We start from the raw sequence: 23,059 nt of genomic DNA on the forward strand, positions 1-23,059 counted from the left end.
TATATATTTGTTTTGTTTGATAGTGTTTTGGGGGTGTTTGTATTTTACATTGTTTTTTCATTTATGTGTTTATGTGAAGATACTTCTCAATCTTGTAAAACTTAAATTACCGATGTGATGGGAATCAATCACTGTGTGCGTGTGTGTGATCCCTGTTGTTAAAAACATAGTAGATGATTGAGTGGACTGCTTTATTTCATTTTGGTAATCTTAGATAGACGTTTGTTTATATAGTATAGGTTGGAAAGGGGGGCATACATCAGTCCGACTGCCCATAAGTCCGACGGCTCATTTCTCCGACTACCCATTCTACAGTGTTCAGGTTAGGTTTAGGGTAAGGTTAAGGGTTAGGGCTACTTAAGTCGGAGAAGTGAGAGGTCGGACTAATGGACGCAAAAATAAAGAAATGTATGGTCGGAGAAATGGGTAGTCGGACGGACGTCATGCGCCCGGTTGGAAATGCATTTCTATTTTAGAGTTTATTTAAGAAACTTCCAGGCCTGTGAGATGATCCAGGACTGACTCCATTAAAAATAATTGACACCACAATACCACTATATTCTGCTGTTTTATCATTTTTTGTTCCACTTCAGCTCATTTTGTGTGTGTAGGCCTATTTTATAATATAAGCATGTGTTCATTCTACAAAGATACTGTATTAATAAACTTGTGATGAATATTACAAAAAAAGAGTTTTCATTCAACAAATTTAGGCAACATATTTCTAGTGTGTCTGTACCTAACTCTCTATGCTAAATTGAAAGCAACATGAAACTTGGCGGCACCAAGTGCCTGTAAGACGTACTGCATCTGAACCCTTTTTAAAGTTTTGTCATCTTCACATATCTCTGGACCTTCTCCCATTGAAAGGGTAACCTCACACAAGCTGTTTTATAGAAAAATGTTTTAGAATTGTGCTATGCAATTTTGACCATTGTTAGAGACATCTAGCAAAAGCAGAACATGCTATATCAATTAAAAGACAAATTGCATGTAAGGCACACTCACAGCTGAACTTAACTGAACTGAAAAAGGAATGAATCAGTTCATTAAGTGATTCCATTCAGTACATTCACTCGAAAGATTAGTTCATTTGACCGAATCGTTCCTAAACGGCACAACGCTACTTGCTCTTAGAACTGTGTGAAACTGACTTGCAGACCTGCACTTTCTTTCAGCCTTTGCCGGTGGGGCAAGCAGAAGCCACTGAATTCATGGATTCAATGTATATATGCCTATGGCTGAGCTGTTCAGGGCGGAAGGGGCCACTTTTACAATTAAAGCACATGTCTAGGCTATATTTTATACACACAAAGATATTAGACGAATAAAATTGACGTGAATAAAGCAATATATATATATATTGAGACTCGGCTTTTACTCTGGAAATAAACATGTTTCTGTTTCTACCTCCCTGTGCTTAGATGAATCTATCAATATTTCATCTATTGTATTTGATCCATGAAAGGCAATAGAAACTTCAATGGGACTGCATTTACACGTGATGTAAGAGATGATTGAAAAGAAATCCAATAATGCACTTTCTAAACCCAGAGATCTTGAAAAGAGTTTATCACTAAATGCTGAGATGATCAATCTTTTCAAATGAAATGAGCAGGACTGTAAATAAAAGGTTAAACATACAGTATCAAACTGCTCCTCCTACTGGAACAAAGTCTAACCTGATCACCTCCCTCTTCTTCCTGCTCAAACACAGTCAGCTGCACCCTGATCATGTGTTTCCTTGTTCCCTCCCCTTCAGATCTACAGTTTGAAGATGGGTGGAACCAACATGTGGTGAAGAGGAGGAGCTGACAGGCCCCGTTCACTGCTAAGACACATGTTGTTTAGATCAGAGCTCAAACCAGTTTCACTTCTGAACAACAGAAACTCAGACAGTCGTCGTCGTCGTCTGTGAGAGGTAAAATGGCGCAGAAAGGAGTTCATCTGGACCAGGAGACCTTCTCTTGTTCCATCTGTCTGGATCTACTGAAGGATCCAGTGACTATTCCCTGTGGACACAGCTACTGCTTCAACTGTATTAAAACCCACTGGGATGAAGAGGATGGGAAGAAAATCTACAGATGTCCTCAGTGTAGGAAGAACTTCATACCCAGACCTGACCTGGTGAAAAGCACCATGTTAGCAGCTTTAGTGGAGGAGCTGAAGAAGATTGGACTCCAAGCTGCTCCTGCTGATCACTGCTATGCTGGACCTGAAGATGTGGCCTGTGATGTCTGCACTGGGAGAAAACTCAAAGCTGTCAAGTCCTGTTTGACATGTGTGATCTCTTATTGTAAACAACACCTGCAGCTTCATTATGAGTCTCTGGCTTTTGAGACTCACAAGCTGGTGGAGCCCTCCAAGAAGCTCCAGGAGAACATCTGCTCTCGTCATCATGAAGTGATGAAGATTTTCTGTCGCACTGACAAGAAGTGTGTTTGTCTTGTCTGCCTTATGGATGAACATAAAGGCCACGACACAGTCTCAGCTGCAGCAGAAAGGACTGAGAGGCAGAGAGAGCTGGAGCTGAGTCGACAAAACATCCAGCAGAGAATCCAGGACACAGAGAAAGATGTGAAGGTGTTTCAACAGGAGGTGGAGGCCATCAATGGCTCTGCTGATAAAGCAGTGGAGGACAGTGAGAAGATCTTCACTCAGCTGATCCGTCTCATGGAGAAAAGAAGCTCTGAGCTGAAGCAGCAGATCAGATCCCAGCAGGAAACTCAAGTGAGTGGAGTCAAAGAGCTTCAGAAGAAGCTGGAGCAGGAGATCACTGAGCTGAAGAGGAAAGACGCTGAGCTGAAGCTGCTGTCACACACAGAGGATCACACCCAGTTTCTACACAACTACCCCTCACTGTCAGCACTCAGTCCATCTACACACTCATCCAGCATCAATATCCGTCCTCTCAGACACTTTGAGGATGTGACAGCAGCTGTGTCAGAGCTCAGAGATCAACTACAGGACCTTCTGAGAGACACATGGACAAACATCTCACTGACAGTGACTCAGGTGGATGTTTTACTGCCAGAGCCCAGGACCAGAGCTGACTTCTTAAGATATTCACAGGAAATCACACTGGATCCAAACACAGTAAACAAATGGCTGTCATTATCTAAGGGAAACAGGGAAGTAACAATAATGAGTGAAGAACAGTCTTATTCTAGTCACCCAGACAGATTCACTGGCTGTTTTCAGGTCCTGAGTAGTGAGAGTCTGACTGGACGTTGTTACTGGGAGGTGGAGAGGAGAGGAGGATTCGTTCAAGTAGCAGTCGCATACAAGAATATCAGCAGAGCAGGGGGGGGGGGGGTGATTGTCAATTTGGATGTAATGACAAATCTTGGATGTTAGATTTTAATTGTTACGACAACAGTTTCACATTTCGGTTCAACAACATCCAGACTCCAGTCTCAGGTCCTCAGTCCTACAGAGTAGGAGTGTACCTGGATCACAGAGCAGGTATTCTGTCCTTCTACAGCGTCTCTGAAACCATGACTCTCCTCCACAGAGTCCAGACCACATTCACTCAGCCTCTACATGCTGGAATTGGCTTAGTTGGTTTGAAAGAGACACAGCAGAGTTGTGTAAACTCAAATAGACAAAGATCATTGAAGGTGTAATTGTGTGAAGTTTTTCCTCATCTTGCTGCAGTGACCATCACAGCAGGTGAACAGCAACTGAAATCTGAAAACTGATGCACAACACAAGAGGGCGCCATCCTCCTCCTGACCAGGGAGGTAGTGGAGTTTAAAGCTCCTCAACTCACTGTGTAGGCTACATACAACTTAATCATATTCATATTCATATTCTGTCATGGTCATGGATGGTAAAGTGTTGACAATCAAAATAAATCGGAAATAATTATTTTTCCTGTGCTAGATTGATTAGGCTATACCATTTGGAAGTGTATGTGTATGTTCTCTGATATATGCAGCTACAGTAGCCTATGTGAAGACACCTTTGTCTCAATAGGCTACTGCAAAACTTAAATCACTGATATAATGAGTACTGAACATTACTGATACACATTATTGCAAACAGCTGATTGAGCTAAATACTTGTATTTTGGTAATCCTGCATAAGCTAGTGTTTTTGCTATAGTAGGCTAGGTATTTCTGTTGTTAAGGTACTTTATGAAACTTCCAGAGCTCTCAAATGATCCATACTTACTAACTGTCTCCATAATAAAACAATAATGATTTATCATGAACACTGAGTTCAGTTTTCATGTTTTTACTGTTGATATCCTGCTTTAATGTAACATCCCATTTAATCGTTATGTTTTATTTTACAATTAAAACACCTGTGTATCTTTTACACATACAAAGATACTAAATGAATATGCTTACGAATAAAATCAAATAAAACAAAAAATATATTGAGAGTGGGCTTTTATTCTGAAAGTATACACGTTTCCGGTGTTTCTATAGCTCACTTCGCTTTGACGTAGCTCATGAAATGTAACATTTTAGATGGGTCGTTTTTAATATAACCGCTGCTTTTGTCGCGTTTTAACCTCCAGCCGTCTCCATAGACTGTTATAAGACTATTATGGAGGTTTTAATCCCAGGTCGTCGCTTCAGAGTTTCAGGTTAGTAAAGCGCAGTGTTGCCATTGTTGTTGTTTTGTGTTTAGTCACTAGCTGAAGCAGGCGAAAGGGCTGAAAGGACTTCCGGTTGTTCTTTTCAACGTAAAATTACACAATGATAGCTGTAAACGCAAATGTCACGACTTAAACTCAACCCTTTTTAGGCTATAGCCTAGTTTTTGAATCGTAAATTAATAATATTGCTAGTTAATTTGAATCATTGTTAAGATAATAGGCTACTCAGGCCTAATCAATCTGTCAGTGATAATGATTCAGTAATTTAGGCTATGGGTTTCAGAAATGTAGGCTGTTTTGATATTATCAGGGGGAAAAAGTCAGACATTTCAAATTTTTTACGACTTCATCCAATTGTTTGTAATTTGAAGACTTGTACATGTTATTCGATTTAATTTTATTTTTTGTTATTAAACTTTTTATTTGATGAAAAAAATATGTTATAGCCTTAGCTGTTTCTCTTAATTTTGGATACATGTCATCAAGTCTGAATCAAAACAGATAGGCCTAATGAAAGAAAAAAAAAAAAGAAATAAAAGAAATAAAGATAAAGTCACAACCACAACATTACAAAAGCACCTACACTCTCTCCTATCACAGTACCTATAGGCTACTCCTATACAGGTATGTGTATCTGAACTGGCAGGCAACTTTTGGAAACCCGAAAAATAAGAAATGATAATGATAACTAGAAAAATAAAAATAGAATAAATAAAATAAATGCCCCATATGCACCTTCTTTTCCCCATGACTTCTCCTGTCTTATAGTGGGGCCATAACAGCAATAACAACAACAACAACAAATAATAATAATAATAATAATAAATTAAATAAATATTTTGCTGCACACAAACTCTGACGTAGTTATTCTATTTTAAATAGTCGTTATTGTATTTGTTCGTTGTTATTTATTTTGTTTACTATGTGAAGGGATTTGTGGATCAGATTCCACGTTCAGCTGCACGCTTTTATTTTGAAGTGCACTTCTCCTGCTTCCGCTTTTTTTTCGGCTCACTACTCCTGAGCTTGAAAAACAGCTGAGAGCCACTGCAGTGTTTCGGAGCAGCGCTGTTAGCGGATCACTCCGTCACCACCAGACTGCCCGGACCTCTCCGGCTGCCCACTCGTTTTCCTCGACGGCTCCTCTTCTTTCCTCATTTTTACAACAATTCTCCTCATACACAGCAACAAGGACCCGCACAGAAATATAGCCACTAAATGACAGCCCCCCTCGCCCACAGAGAGGACAGCTGGTGCGGTGATAACATCGGAGGCGAGTGGAGGGGGGGATGCCCTTGACTTGGGGAGGAGGAGTTAGGCGGAGAAGGGGAGCACCATCATGTAATGTACGGCAAGTAGTGACATTGTGACTGTGTGATCTCCATTGGCAGGGGCGCCAGGGATGCGGCGCAGCCTCTGCAACTTCATTTCATCCCTGCCGGACGAGGAGCAGCAGCAGCAGCAGCAGCAGCAGCAGCAGCAGCAGCAGCAGCAGCAGCAGTGGCGTCCTGCTGAGACTGGAAATGCTGTGCATCTGCAGGAAGCCCTGGCCCTGGAGCTCCGCTGGTCAAGCTGAGGAGGCCTGAGCGGTCTCCACCTCCGGATTAGATGGTGGCACAAGGCAAAGTGTGCAAGACAAGATAAACAAACCCGGAGGCGGTCCTGCCTGTGCTGCAGATAAGCAGAAGCTGTGAGTCTACTTTGACTTTTTTTCTTCCCTTTTCTGGGCCTCTTTAGGCACCACAGACTCTATTTGTAGGAGTAGATGTACCTATTAATAATAAATGTAATGGGCAGCAGTCCCTGAACTGTAAATGTAGTCTTGAACTGGGCTGGTTTATTTTTTCTAACCCCTAAAAAAAAAAAGAAAAAAAGGTGGGTTTGATTGAACATAATGGCTGATCACGAAGAAGCAGAGTTGTCCGAGTCCCTTCAGAAGGAGGATGGGTTTTCCAGTGAGCCGGAGGAGCCAGGTACAAACTTCAAATCTAAAAGTATGCCTATTTTAAATGAAGCAGCGCCTCAGAAGGAAACCTTACTAGCTAGTTCTGTGCGAATGTCCATAACAGCGGAGGAGAGCGCAGAGTTCATCCAGCTCCCGGCCAAAACCGAGTCCTTCGAGGCAGAGTCCCCAACCAGGACAAACTACCTGCCCAAGCCGGGGAAGTCGGCGCTGAACAGGCCGAGTTCGTACATGGAGAACACGGAGATCCGTAGGAGTAAAAACATGGCGAGGAGGAAGCCCCCCGGGTTTTTTGCCTCCAGGCTGGCTCGCATTCGCCTTCCCAGTCGGAAGTACCTGAGCGTTCTCATACAGGACTCTCGCTGCTTCCTCTTCTGCATGTGCTACCTGACGTTCATCCAGTCGCTGATGGTGTCGGGCTACCTCAGCAGCGTCATCACCACCATAGAGAAGAGGTACAGCCTGAGGAGCTCCGAGTCGGGCCTCCTCGTCAGCTGCTTCGACATCGGGAGCCTCCTGGTGGTCGTCTTCATCAGCTACTTCGGCGGACGGGGCCAGAGGCCTCGCTGGCTGGCGGTAGGCGGGATTTTCATCGCCGTCGGTGCCGCCCTCTTCTCCTTACCTCACTTCATCTCGCCGGCCTACCAGATCCAGGAGGTCAACTCGTCCTCCGGCAACGAGGGCCTTTGCATGAACAGCAACGCCAGCGGCAGGGATCGCGTCGACATCACTTCCTGCCCCAGAGACCAGGAAGGCAACGAGCACAACCTGTACGTGGCGCTGTTCATCATCGCTCAGATCCTGGTCGGCATGGGATCCACGCCCATCTACACGCTGGGACCCACCTACCTGGATGACAACGTCAAGAAGGAGAACGCCTCTCTGTATCTAGGTAAGAGGAGTAAAGATTGTGTAAAAACTTGTTTGTTCCTGTTAGCCGTTAGAGCAGCTGATCGCCAACTGGCTTCATCTAGCGGGTTTATCATCAGCATCAGTAGTTGGTTTCAATTAGCGCACTGGAAAAGAGAGTAACGACACGCATTGGTTCAATGGAAGCGCCTCCTGATCGCGGAATATGGGTATTGCAAAAGCGCCCAAGAAATGACATCTGTGCATTGTTGGTGAATGAGCGAGTGCGGTATTTTCAATAATTTAAGGACATTTATAGATCACCCACGTTAATAGCATCCTTGAGGACCCTTTACAGATAAACATTAACACATAGGCGAGTAAAAAAAAACAAAAAAAAAAAACAGTTGTCTACATTAATGTTTCAATCTACATTTTGTAATAAACAAATTATAAGTGTAATCTGATATGACCAAGACACCTAAAAACAAAAACACGGCCGTTTTCATCAATTTACAAGCAAGTGGGCAACACACATACATTGGAGTGAATGGGTTTTCTGGGCGCTTTTGCAATACCCATATCCTGCCACTCGGGGCGCAAAACCCTTACACGGGAGTCAATGGTGGTGTCGTTACTCTCTTTTCCAGTGCTTTAGTTTCAATGAAAAACATTAAGTGTCTTGGCTACACGAGATCTGCAATTGGGCTAGGATCCATCCGGCATGATGCAGCACCTGAAAATACTTACTGCTATCAGTATTAGAAAATGGTTTTTCATCAACTTGATTGATGTTCATATTCAGATGTATTCCACAGAAGAGAAGAAGAAGACAGGGGTCGACCGTTAGCTAAACTCAAACAAACAAAGTCAGGATTACTCTGCAGTAAACCATCCAGCTCTGAGGCCATGTGATTTACTTTTAAACCCTTGGTTACTTTTTTATTTGCGTTGAGAACCCATAGATCCTAAAAAACCCAAATAATACAAACCAGCAACACGTTTCTACAGCGTCTCGGACTGCAGACAGTCAACGCACGGTCCAACCAAAGCTAAGATGATCTTTGGCCATCTATGCACCAAAACCATCAGGCAGATTTTCAACCTTAAACCATCTGAAACGTCATTTTCATGGTTCACACTGACATTTGTCCAGAATTCGGTTGAAAATATCAAACACAGTTCATGCAAATGACACCAAGAGGTCTGAGGTCCAACAAACACATCATGGGCCTTTATGATCAGCCATATTGTCCAGGCCCATGACTTTCACCAGTTGATGTTGTGAAGTATGACAGTTTAGAATCAATTCTCAATACTGATGAATCAGTTACCAGTTTAGAAAACAGTGGAAAATGCTCATCACAATGTCCCAGAAGCAGAAAGTGCAAAACTTTAAAGCAATGACAGGGAATCCTCATATTATGTCAAGATACTTGATGATTTTATTATTAGTCATTCATCAGCATTGTTGCCAATTAAGCCCAAAGTCTACACCAGTGACACATATTTTCGGTCATGCCCACATTTGCCACCACCACCGCCTACCACTCAAACTTGCTCCAAATCGCAGCCAAATCGACTATGTGACCTTGAAACTGTGCCCCCACCCCCCCTTTCACCCCCTTTCCCTTTCACATGCTTCCCCAGAAGTTCTCGCCCCACTAGCCTCAAACAAGGTAAAGCCGAATTAAACCAACAAATGAGAGCTGTGTTATGAAAGAGAGTTGGGGAAGTGGAGGGAAGGACTTATGTGCATTCCTGTCGTTGGTGGGGTGAGAGGGGGGTAAAAGTGCCACAGAGGCTCAGCTTTGGTACAAACCATTCGTTTTTTTCTGTTTCAATAGGACAAGAGGTGAGCTTTGATCAGTGCAGCAGCTGGTTGGTGGTACCATGTCACCTGCAATGTGATTGGACACTGCAGTTTAAAGAGAAATTTACCTCATTTGGATGCCGTTTGCAAATACAGTACATGTTTCAAATTTGAATGCAAAAAAGAAATGATAAGCAAAACCAAAAAAAAAAGGATGGCTAAAAGTATGTGGACCCTGAAACACAATCAAGTAAGCAGGGTGGTAAAATTGGTTCCTGTGATTGACTGTGGCAGTTGACGATAGATCAGAAAATAAAGGGATAAAAAGTGATGTCTGTGATTTTCCATCAACAATTTTAAATGTTTCCTTGGTGACCTGAAGCCTTTAAGAAACCCCAACCAGGCTGTTGTGGCTCAGCTCCACCAGCCATTTTGGCCACTATCCAGTAAGTGTTTGTCTTGTCCCACTTGACCAGTAAACTTTGGCATTCGGTTGCTTTTGTGGAAGCTGAATGAAAGCGTTTGTCTCCGGTTTTACGGCGAGTAACGGCAGGACAGAGCAGCAGAGCAGAGCGTCCCAGTCAACAACACGGAGCAGACTCTGCTGTTTGGCTGCAGAAACATGTCGGTGTAGTCGGGTGGTTTAATGGCAGCTGACAGCTTCTTCTCCAGCCACTGGAATGAGGACACGCTCTGTTTTTGTTTTCTTTTAATCTAGTCCAGTATGAAAAACACAAAACGGCTCCGTCTAGCCAGTTGTACACCGGTAAATGTTGCTCTAATTTCTCAAAGTAGGCAGCTCTCATTTGGAAGAGGTTGTTTTTTCCACCATATGTCTTGCCATAAAAGCTGAAACCATTTTTTTTTGTCTTCTCATTATATCATAGTAAATGGACGACCAGCTCAAATCCTGGATATCAGAAGTCACAAATCAAAATTGACCTTGATGTCTACTTGCAGCTAAAACAAAGGCTCAATCATTTCATTGTCATGTTTCTATGAATATTTTTTAGTATATGGAGTTCTCACCCCTGTAAAACCATATAAAATAATCATCAGATGAGGAGGACATAACATTCCTCCAACAGATACATGAAAGCCTAAAAGGCCCTTTAGGTGTTTTTCTATGCACCACAAAATAAATTAGAGCATTCATTTACAGATTGGAGTCTCTCTCTCTCTGAGTTGAATTCTCCAGTGTGTCTGATATTGACCATGAACAGTGCACAAAGGGCTGACTGTGCAAAGATAGGCCTCTTATACTACTTAGCCTACTTAGGTTATTATGTTAGTGGCAAAACATGAGATGAGCGGAGACAGATGATGTCTTTAGTAAATCTGCAGCCATACTGAGGACTCAGCTGGAATGCCACATAAGATAGACCACCTCTGTATTCATTTAGCTCACCACTGTATCTCTGCAGACACCTTAAAAAAAAAAAAAGCTCACACACCAACATTGATCGAGGACTTACAGGAGCAATGGGGGAATTTCCTGGCACACCCTCCGTGGTAAATGCAAATAGAAATCGGTCAGTAACCATTTGTCTTGTGATCTCTCGTCGGATCAAACAGGGTTTCTGTCGGCTGTTAATGGAGATGAAGGGCCGACAGGGAGGGAGAGTTAAACCTTTAATGTTTTTTTTTTTCTGAATCCTGAGTGCAATGGGCAGGCCCAGTGTGAACAGGGTCAACCCAGCAGTAACACAATACAACATCGTCTTTAAGGCTCTGGCCTCAGAGGAATGTCTCACTGGTACAAAGATGGTAGTTTGTTATTAAGGAGGAATCCAACTGATGCAAGTTCACATGGAGTCACCTGATGTTTCCAATAATGCTTATAGCCATAGTAACCAGAGGTACTATTATTGTTGTAAGCCTTAGTGCTACTCTCACTCACATTACAGTCACTATACAGGAAGAAAAAGTTCCTCCGCAAATGTTTTATTCATCTGCTATGATTTCATATTTTGTGAGCAGATCTGCCATTGTTAACTTGTTTTCTGGAGCTTGTAAAGTTACAATTTGTGATTACATTTACTCTTTCTCAGCACTGTAACTGCAAGTGAGAACTGAGAAGTACACTTACTCCTTTGGCTGTATTTGTTTATTGGTTTGAGGGGTATTGACTGATTTAGTTTTCTGTTGTTGCTTCTTTGTCTGCCTATGGAGTTGACTAGTAAAAACACAAACAGCGCCACTCTGCCATTGAAACCCATGTTGTGGTGGAAAGTGGAACTGCAGCTTGAATGATAGAATGAAGCCCCACCCTTCTTTTTTTTGTGTTCTTTCTCTGTGGCTACAAACAAATTTTGTCGTCATGAGGTAAAAAGACTGCAGGTACCTGTGGTGCATAGTATGTCCCTATAGTTCATTTAATGTCCTCCAGATCTACTCGGGAAGTCTTAAAGATCCACCCCTCACAATAGGTTGGTTGGTTACCCCTGGTGTAAAACATGAAAAGACCCTTAAAAGAAGCCAGTGAGTGGATTGACTGTGATCCATCAGCTATATTTTTAACTCTGGCAGAGAAATAGACCAAATGAGAAGGGAAGGTCTTGAAGCAGAGCCAGGGCTTCATCATTGTGTGCCAGTATGGGTGCAGCACTACTTGCTGTCTGCGGTAGAACAAACATTCTGGTCCATTTTGGCCCTCTTTTGCATTAGCCTACATATGAGATCATGCCCAAAGGCTCGACAGACATCCATTAGAATAATTCAGCACAATATTGCTTTGTAACCCCAATAAGAGATGCTCTGTTTGGCTCCCATGCGAGGCAGCGGGCCACGCCGCAACCACTTGAAATTTTAATGTGCCAGCTCAGAGATGCAATATGGTCCTCAGCGGGTTTAACAGGGCTGCGGTGTTTGGACGTGTTCGTCATGTAGCAGCTCTGTGCATGTGAGCTCAGACCTGTGGAGAGCTGCGTCTATTATGCCATGGTAATGGCAGCAATAAGGGTACTGTATGGTTGTTTTTTCAAATTTGAGTGCTGCTGATGAAAACGAGTTTGAAAATTAGTTTTTTGTTTTTACTGCTTTGTGACTCTTTATTTTTTACCACTTTTTTTTTCAGCTCTGATGACTGTCAAACTAGATGATAATTGAAGGGTTCAACTTGAACATGGCCATTTAACAACAATATGTCATTTAGTTGTAGTGTTTTTTTTTAACCCACTTACTGTTCTAGTAAGTTCAGGGACTAGTACCCTGTTGCCAAAATGTAATTTTAAGACATTTAAAACATATTATATATGTACAAATGCATATAATCACATTTTTCATCAATACCGGGCTGTTTTCCAAGTGAATTTTTGCCCCCTCCCATTTTGGCCCTCCAATGGTCCCAGACACTCTGGTTTGGATTATTTCCATTCGGTGTCAGAGAGCGGGCTACTACTGTACATATTTATAGGGGAATTCCAGTTTACCCCGCCATGGTTACTACGTCTCCGCACAATGTCCCTTCTGTGACTCTTGAATGATAATAACCCCTGACTAGAGGGCTGCTGCATAGTTTTTTACTGAAGAGGCCATGCCATTTAGCAGGCTGAGTATCTGATGAAGACAAGGAGCCCAACTGGGAAGTGTGGGATCCAGTGCCCAGTCCCATTTCCACCTCTGAACCCTCTCACTTAGACCTGCCCCTTCATTTAACACGCTCACGTCAACGGTTAGGAGGTGTCACGACTCTGTTCTAGATAAGTGGGTGTAGGGCTCAGTTTTCTGAGGTCTACACTACAACCAAAGGGATATGACACATTTCCCAGAATACACTGGATAAACCAACAAGATGGCTGCACAAGCAACAAAAGGATAGTTCCACATTTTTTACGTATCTTCATGTTGCAGCAGATGGGGTTCGAAATTTACCGTATTTTCCAGACTGAAGCCGCTACTTTTTCCGCCCGTCCTGGTGTCCCAGCTCTCGTCTCTGCACCGCAACACAAATGCGCTCCGTAACCCGTAATCTTTTCTGTTTATCTGTTTATGACGGTTAAGACTACACAAACGCACACGTCATAGCATCGTATATGTTACGTAACGTTATCCACCGCTCCATTTATTGATTTTTCGCCGCCTTCGTTGTAAACAAATGCACATGGAGGAGAGGAACGTTACTAAAACAGCAGAAAAGCGAGCGGACTTGCACAGTTCCCTACTGTCTTTCTGTGTAAATATCTCATGTTACAACATGAAAACCTGCGGCTTACATTCAAGTGCGGCCTATATATATGTACAAAATGTATTTTCTTTTAAAATTTAGCTGGTGTGGCTTATATTCAGGTCCGCTCAATAGTCCGAAAATTACGGTAATTGAAATCCAAGCAGAACCGAATTTGTTTCTGTTTTATTTTTTTTGCTGCATTATGTTTCAGTAGCGGTGTCTCATTTGGTGGGGGGATATTTCTACCCCTACCTCTCCAGTCTGCTGCAATACAGTAGATAGGTGGTAAGTGAAGGGGTATAAAGGATTGGATCAGTGATACTTAATCTCTGGAGGACCCCCTTTAAAATCACTCAGTGGTTTTAGTGGTTGAAAAGCAGCAGTGACCACAGCGATGCCAATACTCCACGGTGGAAATGTGCAGGGAGCCTGAGCACAGATTTCATGGAGGCAGGGAGTCTGATGTCGACGCTGGCAGCTCGTTGGGAAGTTGTAACGAGACAGTGCTTTGTCAGCAGGTTGCCATGACATCGCTCACATCCCGTAACATTTCATTGTGCCGTCAAACGCTTCCCTCCTCTCCCCTCCCCTCCCTCCCTTTCCCTCCCGTCCTCTCTCCATCTCGCTGCAGTCCAACCTGACCTGGCTTCAGCTCCGTCTGTCCCAACACTACGTCACGCGGCCCCGTCGCTCAGTATTTACAGAGGTGCGACCAAAAATCAAACAAAAACATCCATCTACGGTTTTGTCATGTTTACAGTTTTATGCTGTACGACGTAGCAGATAAACCCATCAATCAACCCGCAAATGAAACTTCCACTCAAACTTGGCAACCTCTGTTCTGATTTATGGTTTTGATTTATGCTCTACGCGCCGAAAGCTTACAAGGCTTTTACTTTTCGATTGAGGAATTGAGAAAATTAGGTTTTACATTTATTGACAGCGTTTTTGCCAGCGGTGGCTGTCGCACGGTTTCTCCTCCTCGGATTTACAGCTGCCATCGATCTGTTTTACGGGCCTGCTGTGTTCTGCTGTGTTGTGTTGTGTTGTGTGATGTGATGTGTGTGTGTGTGTGTCGCTGGCCCAGCAGGTCCAACGCTCATGTAATCAGGGGTGTAGTGATCCAGACTATACAGATGCAACACGATGCGGCGGAGGCCTCTGTGTGCTCTCATTACGTGTGTGACAGTGATGCAACACCTTGGCATCAGCACAGCGCTCATCATAAGCACTGCAAAGAAGGCCCCCTGCTGAGGCTATTATGATATACGAGTGTTAGTGTGCTGTTAACGGGCAGATACTACGACATTAGCACAACAGGAAGTTGCCTCTTCGTTGTGTGCAAGGATAAAAAAAAAATAAAAAAAAAGGGGGAAATGTGCAAAATGGAAGATGGATAATTACCTGCTCACTACAAGAGCTGATGTTGCAGCCAGTGAAACATGACTCACAGCTCAGTTCAGAAAAACCAGATCTGACCAGATCAGACTGCTCGGCTGCATCTACCTGCTCTATACTGTAGCAAGAAGACTGTGTAACTTCATCACAGTGGAGCGACGACAAGGAAACGCTGCTTTTATGTTGTTGTTTTCGTTGTCCCAGCCGTGCATGTCACTGAGAGGGGTGAGATGTCACAGAGGACAAAGCGAATGACTAGAATTCGTGTGAGAGATTGCCAATTTAGAAAATCAATTGATTTATTCTTTGTTTTATCTGAATGATCACAATTCACTTCGGCTGACGTTGACATATTCAGAGTGGATCCTGGTTGATCCTCGGTATCAGCGTCTTCAATAAGAACCGACGGATGTGAAGACTTTTGTTGTGTCTTCAGACTTTGCAGGTGAACTACGAACTGTCTGGTTTCATTTTTTTTATTCTTTATTGCAAAGCTTCTTACCTTCACAAACATAATCAGTCATTTCATTTTTATTTTATTTTTTGTGATATTGTACCTTGCATTTTTTTTCCAGGTATATATTCACAAAGTAAATAACAAACCATAAAGGAAACAGACAAACATATAGGCAAACTGGTATTTCCCAAATGAGGATCTCGAAGAAAGGAAATTAACAAAAAAATAAAAATAAATAGGCTAATAATAATAGAATAGAATAGAATAAAATACAATAAACTATGGGAAAATAAATACCTAATTTGAGTAACTAAATGTCTAAATATCTATGGGTAGTCGCCTAGGCCTATCTGTCTGGTTTCATGAGGAAAGGACGTCCTAAAGAAAAATAATGCTAGTATTTGTGGTTTTTATCTGATTTCTATAGGTTTGATCCACACAACACTGTACAATCACTCATTGAGAGTTTTCACCTGTTTCTACTTATTCTGATACATTTTACTGGCATTTTGCAATAGTAAGACCACTTGTCATTTATTGTTTTGTATTTTTGCTCCCTAATATCAATATCGGCCCCAAACGTCCCATATCAGTCGGGCCCTAACTCAAAGAGCATGCTCTGTCCAAGTTATTGTCCTAAAAACCTCAGAACACTTGAGTCAGACTGGAGGACGGGACTGAACAGGCCTCGGGCTGTGGATCTGTGTTGATACTGGTTAAAGATGTGGAGGAATGAAAAGTCTTGGTCTGCTTCCAGTATACGGACTCAGAATCACCCGGAGTGGAAGTTACAAAGAAGAAATGATGACAGGTGATGAAAAAAATGCACTGATTAATTTAAATCTTTTACAATACAACAAAATATAACTTTAATCACCAAGTTATTGCCCAGATTGCGTCTGTCATCATGTCACATCCTCTTAACTCTAACCACATGAACATAGCTTCTACAGTTTCTATTGTTGGACTCTCTCCACCTCCATATCTTTAGTTTTTTTTCTTTTCTGGCTCCTGGTATCTGCGCGGCGCCTGGTCTCTGGCCTTCCCACCAGCCGCCTGCTCGTCTCTTATCCCTCTGCTGATAGTCTGCATCACGTTGCGTAACACGGCAGCCTGCCAGTCGAGGGTTTTCCCTCTTCTCCGGCTAGATAAGGGATTATCCGCGATGCCGCAGGCAGGGTCCCCTGTTGGAAGGTCCAAGCCCTCAATCCCCCATCCCTCCGCTCCCTCATCCCGGGCTCTGGCCGCCGCCACCACGGTCATGTGATGCAATAGTGGAGTGGAGCGACGGACAATATGCTCCTGTGGAGATGCTTGGCAGATGAGTAACTGCAGAGCTGCTGCTGCTGCTGCTGCTGCTGGCGTTTCTGAAAGAGCCTCGAGGTTTATAGAGACTGAGAGCTGAAAATGAGATTTTCTCTGAGGGGTTTGGGTTTTTGAGAAGCGTCTGGGAGATGCTGCTGACTCCTCATGCGTTAACGGACAAGAGCTGACAACACATGCAGTGTGCAGTGTGGACTTCACCAGATAGAATATGATTTAACAACGTTTTAACTTTGTTGTTGTCTCGTCCCGTCCTCTGAAATATGAGAATTTGCTGCTTTAATAGACTAAAAATAGAAATTACATGAGATTTAATCTGAAAAAAAAGCTCAACGGCTTAAATTGTTTTCTTGGAATGATGAATTCAAACAAATTGCGGTTATAACTTTACCAAAAAACAGAAAAAATACAGTTCTACTCTGATTTTATAGTCCAAACATTTAACAGTTTAATTGGATAAATAATTGTTGAACTGAAAATAATTGTCATTTGCAGCTTCACAATCAGTTTATTGTGGCTTCACTCGCCTCCACAGAGTCGTCTCAAGTCTTTCTGGGGTTTATGTAAAATAAAAATAAACAGCACATTTCAAAATTGCACATTATACTGTATATACAACAAAAAAGAAACAACAGACCAAAGATAACTGTCAGAAAACAACTGAACTGACTGCTCAAAATGAAAAATAAAAATGAAAACCTTAACCTAAAACGTTTTACCCGTGTTCCCACAGTCAGCCATGAGAGCTGGTGATGCATCACCACTAGCAGGTTGTGATTTTATTTTGAAAGATACAACCCAGTTGGACATGAGGCCAACGTGAACCCAGAGCTCCCAGTGAGTTCCCAGAGCTGTGACAGTTAGATAACGTTCACTCCGCTCCGGTGCCTGGTGCCGTTTTTTAAGTCACGCCACCTTTCAACTGCAGCCAAAGAATTTAAGATGTTAATTCCCTCTAATTGGAGAAATCTTATTCTCAGCCCCTGAGCACAGGCCCCTTATGGCAGGGTCATATGATCTGACTGCACACATGACCCACACACACACACACACACATGGCCTTTTGTACCCCGCTCTTAATGCTAGATTAGTTTTCTGGCAGTTACATAAGGGTTAAAGTTAGGGCTAATGTCACTGAGTTTGGATAATTGAATAATAAGTTGACATAAAGCAGGTCAGAGACCGCGCACATGAGACCAGGAGGGAAAGGTGAAGGTACCACAACCTTCATCACCACATCACGGAAAGAAAATATCTCTCGTAATCTTTCACTTTTTTTTGATGGTTAACAAGTTGTAGGTCAGTAGGGACCAAAAACCCTCCACAGCAAGTTTGGATTCATAAGTTTATGTAATTTAACAGCTGAACAGTGTCTCGTCTTTTTGGATTTTCCTGACATACGTATGTGTCACGCACATAAAAGCTTTTCTGACAGTTATTTTAAGTCTAGCCTTAAAGGGATAGTTCAACATTTTGGCACAATCCAACAACTCCAAAATGCTCTGGTGGACAAGTTGTGACCTGCACATTCACCACGCTATGAGATAATAACAGAACGTTACCAGACAGAGTTGTTTTAGAGGTAAATACAGAGACTGCTTGATGAAAAACTGCCCCCGACGGGAACGCGCATCACCGGTTTTGCATGAATTTCCCTCTAAAACAACTCTGTCTGGTAACGTTGTGTTATTATCTCATAGTGTGGTGAATGTGCAGGTCACAACTTGTCCACCAGAGCGTTGTGGAGTTGTTGGATTGTGTATTTGATGAGTTTGATGAGGGAAACCAAGAAATCCCATGAGCCTCCGTAGCGTAGCTCTGAGCAGCTCATGGCTCTGCTCCGCCGTTCTAAAAATAGCTTGCACCGACAATTAAAGGTAACGAACCTACTGCTATGGCAATGGGCCAATTTGCCAAAATGTTGAACTATCCCTTTAATAAAAGTTCTGATTAAAACCTTCAGTGTTTTGTTCTGTTCATTAGATTGTTACGTCAATTAACACCAACGTCTCTCCCTGCCTCTTTGCGTAGTTAACACTTTAAATAATGGTGATAATGGTGCTTAAAGCAGATATCAGTGAAATGTTTTTGTTAATATAAGTCCTAAATAGTCCTATTTTCCGTCAGCAATCACTTACATGAAGTATTTCAGCCTAAACACGAGTCTCTCCGTCACTCTGCTCTGCTGTAACCCGAGGAGAAAATTTTCCCTGTGGGATACAAGTGTTATCCAATGAGGGGAGAGAACGGCATGAAGGGCTGTGTGTGCAGCCAAGGGATGCGCGTGAATGTGGTGACGTAGCACGAGGACCAATTGATGCCTGACAAGGGCGGGGGCTGCTAACTCATGGTGCGTTCAAGGAAACTCGTACTTTGTGTTTTTCCTTCCTGTGAAGTCATACCAGTTCGATCTGGTACGAGTTCACGGGTCGGAAGTTACGAGTGGCCGTTATAGGGAACTTTCACAGACAACAGGACGGTAAAAACACGAGCTACGGGTTACCTGGAACGCTACCAAGTCGTAGTTGTGACTTGAAGCTGTAACTTACGGTTTCAAAAGCCTGCCTTGAACACAGCATTAGCCGAAACGGCCGTGCCACTGATATCTGCTTTAACATCTGCTGGATGGATTTAGAAGACTTGTGATTATTGCAGCTTTGACGTTAGATCACTATTCTTATGTCTTCATGTGTGTGTCCTTCCTCTCCTCAGCCATCATGTATGTGATGGGAGCACTGGGCCCAGCAGCCGGTTACCTACTGGGAGGAGTCCTCATCGGCTTCTACGTCGACCCCAAGACCGTCGTCAACATCGACCAGAGCGACCCGCGCTTCATCGGCAACTGGTGAGAAACATCTGTCTGTATGTTGATGTCTTATATTAGTCTTTAACTACAGAGGTTTGGCCATTATATTACAATAAATGTATGTGTGTATTATTGTCAGTCCTTCACTGTTGCTTTGTGGACCTGTAGTTTTATTTTTACACAAATACCGATTACGGCACCAAATCTGGATTAATCCGCCACTAAAAATAGTCCAACACAGATGCACAATTTCTTCTGTTAAGTAAAGTTTGTTTGGTTAAAAACGACCAAGTCTAGATATTTCAGGGAATAACTTGTAAAGTAAATTGAACTGAAGGTGATTTTGAAGGTGGTTTGGAGCTGAAAGACACAGAAATTGTAGCTCAATAAGGGGTTAATAATGGGGTTTGTTGCTCGCCATATTTTTAATAATAATAATGATAGTAATCATAATAGTAAAACATTTTAAGAAATACACAAGATGTAAAACGGGTTAAAATTTGACAGTGCAGAAACAGATGGGTTTTGAGTGTGGATTTAAAGAGGAGAAGTGAACAGATATTTTTGAGTTTTTTTAAATTATTTTAAAGACAATAATGCTTTCTTTGAGATGTCTGTTACAGAAAATGTAAGAAATAAAGTCAGCAGTGCCACTGGTCGATGGATTAAAGTGCTGCAGGTCGATATCGAGGCTTGATACAGAAGCCGATGAAGCTAATCTAAAATTGGAATTTAATATATTAATTGATGTACTCTGTAATCTGTAATTATGTAGCTCCAAGTGATCGACATCTCACAACATGAGCAGAGACATTTCTTCCCCAAAAAAATAAGTAGAAAGACTTAACCTCATTTAAAAATCAAACAGTGGGAAGTTAAAACAAATGAAGAATCTATAAGAAAAAAAAAGAAAAAATCCAGTTAGTCATACATTTCCAGATCACAGTGATGTCGTCCTCTAACTGGCATCACAACCTGTGACTCAGCGGCCGAGAGCCACAGACTTCCTACATGAGTTATAGGTGACGGTGGCAGGAAGAGGACGGATGAGTGCGCCAGTCACTTTTATTTATTTACGTGCAAACTAAACTAAACAAAGCAAAAAAAGATGAAATGATGACAAATCTAGATTGACTTTGTGGCAGCGTGAAACTTCCTGTAATTTCCTTGTATTCTGAATATTTAATCTCCGTCTCCTCGGGTTTCCTGGGTGCAGGTGGAGCGGCTTCCTGCTGTGCGCCGTGGCGATGCTGCTGGTCATCTTCCCCATGTTCACCTTCCCCAAGAAGCTGCCGCCCCGACACAAGAAGAAGAAGAGGAGGAAAAAGCTGAGTCTGGACGACCTGTCGAGCGACGACGACGTGCTCAAGGAGAAGAGCAACAACAACAACGGCAAGAACCAGAACGTCACGTCCTCCATGGGCTTCGGCAAGGACATTAAAGGTACCGGCCGGCGGGGAAGCACTGGGGCTGATGATGTCACTGACGGTGATGACGTCGTACTGTGACAGGAAGAGAAAGTGTGTGACGCTGTTTAAGATGACATAGTTTTACCCTTCCCAACAATTCAATCAGTTCTTATCAGTCTCATGGTCATAGCTCCAGTCGGGCATCTCAGTCTCATTCGGTCCTCGTCCCTTGTCTTTTCTCTTTGGCCGGGTTCGGGCCGGCTTCTCTGCTTCTCTTTGTGCCGTCTCTACTGTTGCACACATGCACTGTCCAGTTTCAGTCAGATTAAAACGTTTACATGACGAAGAAAGACAAGGCATCTTTATTTATATAGCACATTTCATACCAAGGCAACTCAATGTGCTTTACATAAAGACAAAACTTTTTTTTTTTTTTTTAAAGAACAGCATAAAACAGCATAAAACAGCATAAAAACAAAAAACACAGAGTTAAAAACAGGAGCAAAGAAGAATAAAAAAAGTAAAATGAAATAAAATAGATACAGTTTAAAGTTATTAAAAAAGAGCTCAGCTATAAGCACATGAAAAGAGAAATGTTTTTAACCTGGATTTAAAAGTGCTGACAGTTGGGGCTGATTTCAGTTCTGCTGGTAGTTTGTTCCAGTTGTGTGCAGCATAACAGCTAACAGCTGCTTCACCATGTCTGGTCTGAACTCTGAGCTCCACTATCTGACCTGAGTCAGTAGATCTCAGAGCTCTGCTGGGTTTAGACTCTAGTAACAAGTCATTCATGTATTCTGGACAAAAAAAGAAAAGAAAAAGAAAATCGGTTTCCAATCTCATTATCTGAGTGTTTTAGTCCTTAGACCTCTTCAAGTCTTTATCTGTTACACTATAGCAGTGTTGGGCCTGTTACTTTAAAAAAGTTATAAGTTATGGTTAGTATAACTATTTACTACATTATAAAAGTAACTAATTACCAGGAAAAGAAACTATTGCGTAATGCTCAAATATGTCAAATTACTTGGAACTTTTAAATTAAACTGTAATGAAACTCAACATTGATTATGTTAAATGAATAAAATTGACATTTAATAGAATAAATTTTTATTATGAACATTGTACACCTACACTACACTGCATTGTTGTGTGGGATGATGCAACAGACATCTGTCAGATTCAGATTTGCTGCTCAGCTTGTGAACAAACACCTGCCTCTGATTGGTTTATCTTGAAATTTTACTCTGCCTACAATAAGCCAATCGTCATCAAGCCGCTCCAGTGAGCTGAGTATAGTAACGATGCTGAGTAACGACACATTTTATTGTCAGTAACTCCGTTATAACGGGGGAAATGGTAACGTTTTTGTTAATTTATAACGCCGTTATTCCCATCACTGCTCTATAGGATTCTCTTTAACCTCACATCCGTCAACTTACTTCACATCCAGATGCTCCTTGTGAATAGAAAACTCAAAAAAAGTTATTTTATAGGTCAAAGTGGCTCAACACCTTGGCCCCAATCTAGATTCGTTAATTGGACTGCAGGTGTCCTAACCCCTGACTCTAAGTAGCTTTTATTTAGAGGCATTAGCACTGTGACTTTTCAATGCATGTGTTCAATAATGACATGAAATATTATAAATGTTTGTGTAGTATTAGGTTAAGCACATGGTGTCTGTCTATACTTGTGACTTAGACTTAGATCGGGTCACATTTTATGACCAGTTAATGCAGAAAACTAAAACTAGGTCATTCCAAAGGGTTCACATACTTTTCCTCGCCACCATATAAACATCCACTGTTTCCATCGGCTCTATAAGATCAGACATGCATCCGTACATGTGACCTGGTGTCTCAGATGTTTCTACAGCTGCTGGTGTCACATTGAGCGTTTTGAAGCAATTTTATGAACAAACAAGTGAAAACACACTTTTTTAAAAAATGTCCATACACAATATACTTTAACTGCACCTTGTTGTGTTTTTGCACTTTGTTTGGCACATTCATTTAGTTTGGGAGTAGCAGTGATTTGTAGCTGGTGATGGAGGAAGGAGGAGGACATTTTGAAAAATAATAGCAACCTATTTTTAAGACACCTTAAGAGCCATTTTTATGTTCTGTCTTTTAATTAGCACTTAATCTGTTTTTAATATACATCCGATAACCCTGGGATTGAATAATCTTTATCTCTTCTTTTGATTAATTGAAGTGTATGATGTTACATTGTATTGATGTTGGTTCATGTGACTTGTTGAATGTGAA

At 42.1% G+C, this 23,059-nt stretch overlaps 2 protein-coding genes and 1 long non-coding RNA gene across 5 annotated transcripts in view; all 3 read left to right on the forward strand.

The window, feature by feature from the left end:
* The first annotated feature begins 1,926 nt into the window (after window positions 1-1,926).
* Window positions 1,927-4,540, forward strand: LOC146969921 (tripartite motif-containing protein 16-like). Its single transcript, XM_085804575.1, has 2 exons — window positions 1,927-3,096; window positions 4,529-4,540. The coding sequence occupies exons 1-2, from the start codon at window positions 1,927-1,929 to the stop codon at window positions 4,538-4,540; spliced, it is 1,182 nt and encodes a 393-aa protein (XP_085660701.1).
* LOC146969922 (uncharacterized) lies at window positions 4,460-6,185 on the forward strand. The gene is made up of 2 exons (XR_015038092.1): window positions 4,460-4,597; window positions 6,001-6,185. It is a non-coding gene; the product is annotated as an uncharacterized LOC146969922 (long non-coding RNA).
* The window catches only part of LOC146969923 (solute carrier organic anion transporter family member 5A1-like), a 34,141-nt gene continuing 17,246 nt past the window's right edge, over window positions 6,165-23,059 (forward strand). The window contains exons 1-5 of one of the 3 annotated variants that reach the window (XM_085805437.1): window positions 6,165-6,299; window positions 6,485-6,582; window positions 6,679-7,464; window positions 19,293-19,425; window positions 20,603-20,829. In XM_085805437.1, the coding sequence (XP_085661563.1) occupies window positions 6,504-6,582; window positions 6,679-7,464; window positions 19,293-19,425; window positions 20,603-20,829 (1,225 nt within the window). In that variant the 5' untranslated portion in view covers window positions 6,165-6,299; window positions 6,485-6,503. Of the gene's footprint in view, window positions 6,304-6,484; window positions 7,465-19,292; window positions 19,426-20,602; window positions 20,830-23,059 lie in introns of all 3 variants that reach the window. The other 2 variants (XM_085805436.1, XM_085805435.1) reach the window with 2 other exon arrangements.

The sequence above is a fragment of the Trachurus japonicus genome, chromosome 17 (genome assembly GCF_045865225.1).
Source record: "Trachurus japonicus isolate A0001 chromosome 17, Traja_1.0".
Lineage (NCBI taxonomy): Eukaryota > Metazoa > Chordata > Actinopteri > Carangiformes > Carangidae > Trachurus > Trachurus japonicus.

Excerpts from the sequence above, each read along its gene's own strand:
- LOC146969921 (XM_085804575.1), top strand. The coding sequence starts at position 1,927 with ATGGCGCAGAAAGGAGTTCATCTGGACCAGGAGACCTTCTCTTGTTCC.